The sequence below is a fragment of the Panthera tigris genome, chromosome E1, assembly GCF_018350195.1.
Source record: "Panthera tigris isolate Pti1 chromosome E1, P.tigris_Pti1_mat1.1, whole genome shotgun sequence".
NCBI classification, from domain to species: domain Eukaryota; kingdom Metazoa; phylum Chordata; class Mammalia; order Carnivora; family Felidae; genus Panthera; species Panthera tigris.
The window spans coordinates 39,918,009-39,924,793 of record NC_056673.1 but is presented as its reverse complement, the minus strand read 5'-3'; the positions used below and the strand labels follow the sequence as shown (position 1 = coordinate 39,924,793).

Genomic DNA, 6,785 nt, shown 5'->3' with positions numbered 1-6,785 from the left:
CCCTGGTGATCAATGACAGGAGCCCAGAGTCCTGCTTTAGCCAAATGACTAGCTTAGCCTCTTTTACAAGGAAAGGAACTCCTTATTGGAAACCAAATTATAAATTAATTAGCAGCTTCCTCTGGGGCTGTGTATAAACATCCACACCACCCCATGGTGACTTTCTAGCGTGAGCCCCCTCATTCCAGGGGTATAAAAAGGCCCGAGCAGGATGGGGTCTGTGGACACTGACAATCCAGGTAGCCGTAGCTGCGAAGGGGCCTCCCTGACATGGTATCCAACTGCTCACCAGCTTCCGTCAAGAGCTGCCCGCGGCCCCCCTCTGTCTGCTCCAGCAGCATGAGCTGCCGGCCCGAGCTGTGCCTGGGTTACGTCTGCCAGCCCGTGACATACGTGCCTTCTGTCTGCACTCCCACCGCCTACCGGCCAGCCAGCTGCCTCTCCAAGACCTACCTATCCAGCTCCTGCTGGCCCAGCATCTGCCGGCCAGCCAGTGGTATCGCCAGTTCCGTGGGCACATGCAGCTGGTACTGTGAAGGGACCTTCAATGGCAACGAGAAGGAGACCATGCAGTTCCTGAACGACCGCCTGGCCAGCTACCTGGAGAAGGTGCGCCAGCTGGAGCGGGAGAACGCGGAGCTGGAGACCAAGATCCAAGAGGCCTGCCAGTCTCAAGTGCCCACCCTGTGTCCTGACTACCAGTCTTATTTCAGGACCATCGAGGAGCTCCAGCAGAAGGTGAGGGCAAGCGGTGAACGGACTCACCGGGAAGGCAACCGGAAGGCCTGGAGCTCCAGATTTGAATCTCATTAGCTTATTAAGCCTCATTCAGGGGAAAGAGACTTCCCCAGTGCATAGGATTGTCTCACAGTTTGAGGGTTCAGCTAGAGTCGTTAACATGGAAAGAGGTCTGGGATCTAGACTCAGTTCTACCACGTTGTGGCTTTGGGAGGGGGGCCTTCCCTTCCCTAGGCCCCAGTGTCCTCATCGGTAAACTGGTTGCAGTAATGGTTCGCACCTAAGGGGTCTGTCCAGAGGATTCCATGAGTTGATGCACGTGAAGTGTTTAACACAGCCTCTGGCACACGGTGAGTTTTTAGTCAATGTTAGCGCTTGTTAAGGATCTGCCTGTCCCACGAAGGACTTCGGACTTAACGACGTTGTTTCCTTCCACATTGTTCACTGCGACCAAAGTGGGGCGTTTGGATTTATGAAGAACCTAGGTGCTTCAAATATAAATCCTCGTAGTTCTCCAAGGACTAGCAGTTCACCAAATATTCCCCAGAGTCCCAGAGAAGAGGGGCTCCTGAAGGGATGGTCACCAGGCTGCTGAGTCCCTTCAGCTGCCAGCTTTTCCTCTGGGCTCTTTTTCCTTCTTATTCTGAACGCACCCCCTCTTGTGCCTTGGCCCCCAGGTTCTGTGCACCAAGGCAGAGAACGCCAGGATGGTCGTGCACATTGATAACGCCAAGCTGGCCGCCGATGACTTTAGGACCAAGTGAGTCTGGCCCGGGGATGGTGGGGTACCCCCCTCCCCCCTCCCCCTCCCCCTCCCCCTCCCCCTCCCCCTCCCCCCCCTTCCCGCACATCTTTGGGGGCAGCTCTCCGTGAGTTTCAGGGAGGGTTGGAAAAGTGCCAGTAGCTGTGGGTCTTCCCTGAGTGCTGTATTCAGTTTCAGCCCTCGGCTGCTGACCCTGTCCCTGTGCAGGTACGAGACGGAACTGGCCATGCGGCAGCTGGTGGAGGCCGACACCAACGGCCTGCGTAGGATCCTGGACGAGCTGACCCTGTGCAAGGCCGACCTGGAGGCCCAGGTGGAGTCCCTGAAGGAGGAGCTGCTGTGCCTCAAGAAGAACCACGAGGAGGTGAGCCCTAAAATCAAGCTGACGTGGCCCCGGGAAGTGGAATGGGAAGCACGTGAGGTTTTGGGTTGGATAGACTTGGGTTGAAATTCCCAGGCTTGCTGTGTGTTGTTTCTGTGACTTGCCCAACTCACTGAATCTTTCTGAGCCTCCTCACCTGTAAAACGGAGCAGCACTATGACACGGGGCTACTGCAAGCATTCCATGAGGTCATGGGTGTGAAACACCCGTCACTTGGTCCCTGCTCAGAAATGCAAGCAACCTTCTCTTCTGCATTTCCTGGTCTTGTGTGACTGCCAGATGCTTGTGTTTTTCTCATGAGAATCACTTTCTGGGGGCAGAGTGGTGCCTGAGGCCCAGAGGGGTTGTGTTCCAGAACTCACATGGAATGGCCTGTCCCTCTCCGGAAGGCTCGGCCGCTGGGGCTCTTCCAAGGGAGAGTCAATTGCAGTGGTTTTCTTTCTTCTTACCCCATTCTGTCCTTCTTTGCTCCTGTTTGCATATAATATACTTAATCCAAAGTCTATCGGTCGACACTTTATTTTCTGACTTTCCTTCTCATCTCCCGCACGTCCGCAGAGGGAGATCGCTCCCTCCCGGGCACCTGTGTGCTGCATAGACCACCGGACCTCTGGTGCCGCGCCCCCCACCCTCCACCTTCTCTGCGTTGACTCTCAACCTCTTGAGTGGGGATTTGAAAGAGCAAGTGCCTCTGAAACCTGGCTGGGTTTCCTTAGGCTTAAATGCAAAGTAACAATCAGTCACCATGTACTCACTGGGTGCCCTAAGGTACCTGACTCATCCTACTTAAATCAGAGAACTGGGAACGGCACCAAGAGGCCACTAATGAGGCATTATCGCACACTCGGGCAGCCTCTGAGACAACTTTCTCTCTTTGGCAGCCAAGCCTGGGGAGGCGTCTGCTCTCACTCAGGCCTTGAACCAAGTGAAGCCAGGCTCCTGCTGTCCTCCCTCCCAGACGAACACAGGCTGGGAGGGTGGCTGGGAATGCGGGGGCATGGGTTTCCCATTCTGGCCCGAGGAGATCAGACAAACCCTGGCATTGCTCTTGGCTTCTGCCAAAGTGACAGGAAGTGTGATGGAGCGCTGCCGCCACCATGGGAACATCCGGTCGGAGCTGGAAGACCACAGAGCTTCCGCAGAGTGGACGGCAAGCCTCAAAGGGCCCCTGTAACATAGACATCCTAGCATCTTTCGTCCCACCATTTTGTGTCTCCCTGGGGTGGTGAGTGGGATCACGTGACCTCACACTCGTGCCTTTTCAGGAAGTCAGTGCCCTCCGGTGCCAGCTGGGGGACCGCCTTAATATCGAGGTCGACGCTGCACCGCCTGTGGACCTGAACAGGATGCTGGAGGAGATGCGGTGTCAGTATGAGACTGTGGTGGAGACCAACCTCAGGGACGTGGAGGAATGGTTCAACATGCAGGTGGGCCTCTCGCAGGTGGGCCGGCCTCCCTAGGGTCCCTGAGAAGGCTCTCCTGCCCTTCTCCTGTCTCCCCCTTTGCAGATGGAGGAGCTCAATCAGCAGGTGGCCACGAGCTCCGAGCAGCTTCAGAGCTACCAGTCGGACATCATCGATCTGAGACGAACGGTCAACACGCTGGAGATCGAGCTGCAGGCCCAGCACAGCCTGGTGGGTGCTGCTGGGTGGTCTCTGGATCCCAGGCGGCAAATGCGCTTAGGTGCCGGCATCCAGGCGGGGGGAGGGGGCCCCGATTCAGCCACCACGGACGTTTGCCCAGCTGACCTCTCCTAGGCTGAGGTAGCTCCCAAGACCCATCCCAGAGATCAAAGGGGCTTGTCTCAACCCTGACATGGGTTAGCTGGACACTGTCAAACACAACTCCCCAGGAAGGCGTGTTCTCTGCTTGGTCTGAACCTTCTAAACCCAGGCTTCCTACTGGAGTTTTAAAAACTCCCCATGCTTAGTTCCTCTCTGGATGAGTGAAATCAGAGTCTCTTGGAGGTGGGGGCCGGGCACAAGGACCTTTTAAAGGCACTCATGTGACTTCAAAGCACAGCCAGGGCTGAAGGCCACAGATCTTGACGATGCTGTCGGGGAGGAGCCTGGGGAACCTCAGATCCAAAGTCTGAAGCCAGACCGAGGCTGAAGAAGGAATAAGGGGTTTAGGGTCACGGGGACCTGGGTTCACATCCCAGTCTGTTACCTGCCAGCTGCTTAAGCTTGAACAAGTCATTCAACCTTCCTGGGCCTCAGTTTCCACCGTGACTTAGGTAGGGAGGGGTCATTCCCAAGCCCAAAGAGAGACCTGGTTTTTCTTTGTTCTTTCTGAACCAGGAGGATAGGTCTGCTCCTCAGCTACTGTGTCTTTCCTTTTGCCGTAGAGGGACTCTCTAGAAAACACCCTGGCGGAGACCGAGGCACGCTACAGCTCCCAGCTGGCCCAGATGCAGTGCCTGATCAGCAACGTGGAGGCCCAGTTGGCCGACATCCGGGCTGACCTGGAGCGGCAGAACCAGGAGTACCAGGTGCTGCTGGACGTGCGGGCCCGGCTGGAGGGCGAGATCAACACGTACCGGGGCCTGCTGGAGAGCGAGGACTGCAAGTGAGTGGGCCCAGCTGAGGCTGTACACATGGGTGCAAACATGGGTTTGGAGAAGGCTATAGGAGGTTATAGGAGAAGGCTATAAGGGCTTACCCAGGAGATAGAGCCCTGTCGTGATTAAGAAGCAGTTAGGAAGCTGGTATGATCCAAAGAAAGTCAGGCAGGTGTTCATGCTATCATCCCAAACCTGGCCCACTGGAGGCCACTGCGCTCCTTCCCAAGTCAGCAAACTCTTTCCAAGGGCTTCCCATGTACCCGGTGCCATTAGGGATGTGGAGACAGATGACGACGAGGCATCTGCTCTCAGGTTGTTTCTGTCTGGTTAGGGAGACGGGCAACTGGAGATCATACTTGGGGGAAAGATTTTTCTGCACTTGAGAGGACCAATAGGTGGCTTAACGTGATTGGGCTGTGGCGGGAAGGAAGGAAGACACAAGAGGTCAGTGGGGCCCGTTCATGGGGAACCATAAAGGCCATGCTGGGGAAGGAGGACCTTATTTAATAGGCAGTGGGATGTCCTTTTGTTTTGTTTTGAGGAGGAAATGATAGAGTTTGCTTAACGGCCTATCTCTCCAGTGAGATGGTAATCATCTAGAACTCAGAGATCATAGAAACTATTTTTATTTCCTTCACCTGGCATGTAGTAGATGCTTAGTAAATGTTTCCTGAGTGAGTCAGTGAAAGCTCAAAGCTGTTCTTCAGGAAGACGGCACAGGTGGTTGCAGGAAGTAGAGGGAAGAGGGTCCAGGCAGGGAAACTGTCCAGGAGGTCCTGGTCATGTGAGCAGTGGGGAGAGGAGGAATCCGGGTGGGGCAGGCACTCAACAAGGCCTGGCAGTCACCTGGGCACAGGACACCTCGGGTCCGTGGACACCCACTGGGCTGATTACTGTTGTAGATAGTTTCTTTTTTTTGTTTGTTTTTGTTTAAAAAAATTTGTTTAAACATTTTATCTTATGTTTTGAGAAACAGAGAGAGACAGAGCATGAGCAGGGGAGAGGCAGAGAGAGAGGGAGACACAGGATTGCAAGCAGGCTCCAGGCTCTGACCTGTCAGCACAGAGCCCGACGTGGGGCTTGAACCCATGAACTGTGAGATCATGACCTGAGCTGAAGTCGGATGCTCAACTGACTGAGCCACCCAGGCGCTCCCTCTAGGCGGTTTCTTAGTCCACATTTAGCTTTGCTTGTCTGTCATTCAGTTTCATCCTCTGGGGCAAGGGTTGCAAAATCAAATGCTTTTCAAGGAACAGGGTGCTGAGGCACATGTGTGACGTGGGTCACGGTGGGACTCTGGGGAACCAGAGAGCGATGTCTACTCCGGCGAGGGCGCCACCCCCGAGGAGGACCGTTTCTACCGTGTGAGAGGCACATCCAGTATGGTTGGATCTTCTGATTGCTCAAGAGAAACTGGGAATCTAGATGTCTTTCAAATGTTAAATTCTTAATTTTTTTTAAAAATTTTTAAATATTTTCAACAAATGAAAAAAGAATATGGTGCTGGCCACACAAAACATATTTCAGGCTGGATGTGGTCCCTGGGCTCCCTGTCCAGTTTCTGGGCTGTTTGGTTCCCATCTACTGTCCAGGCTGTGGTTTCTGGTTTTGAGCCCACACCTGTTGGTCTCTGAGATCATCCTTTCTCCTTTTGCCATGTCTTCGTTCTGTTTTAATTACTGAGTTCACCTTATCCAACACATTCTTATTAAGTGCCTGCTCCAGGCCAGGTATGCAGAATGTGTATGCACACACGGCTGCTGACCTCACTGTTTAATGGGGAGACAGACCGTAACAGGACAATCACACATCACTCTGGGAGGGGACACACGGTACCGTTGGGGGATTTGACACAGAGAGATCATGGAGGGCTTCAAGGAGGTTGTGACAGTTGAGTTGAAGGAAGCTGCTCTCCATCCTGGCCCAAATGGGAGCCACCGAACGTTTTAGGCAGGGAGTGGCATACTTATATTTGTGTCTGTGGAAGATCACTCTGGCCACGAAGCTGACAGTGGTTAGGAGGGGCCAGGGTGGGGCTGGGGAGGCCAGTTAAGGGTTACACAGGCAAAGATGACGGAGGTGGGATTAGGGAAGCCGAGTGGAGAAGGTGAGCAGCGGGTGAGTTTGCGAGGCATCTGGGGCAGAGCCACGCACTCGTTGCTGCCTTGGGCTTTTCTCTAATCCTGCCCCCTGTGCCTGTCTTCCGCAGGTTGCCCTGTAACCCGTGCTCCACTCCCTCCTGTCCCCCTTGTGCACCTTCCCCCAGCGTGCCCCGCACCATCTGTGTGCCCCGCACCGTCTGTGTGCCTTGCGTGCCCTGTCCTCAGGTCCGCTACTGA

The 6,785-nt window shown here is 54.6% G+C and overlaps 1 protein-coding gene across 1 annotated transcript; it reads left to right on the top strand.

Annotated features, from left to right (window-relative positions):
- Positions 1–207: 207 nt before the first annotated feature.
- On the top strand, positions 208–6,785 carry KRT32 (keratin 32). Its single transcript, XM_042966682.1, has 7 exons — positions 208–738; positions 1,416–1,498; positions 1,709–1,865; positions 3,149–3,310; positions 3,392–3,517; positions 4,231–4,451; positions 6,656–6,785. Exons 1-7 carry the CDS (start codon positions 271–273, stop codon positions 6,783–6,785), a joined length of 1,347 nt encoding a protein of 448 aa, XP_042822616.1. The 5' UTR covers positions 208–270.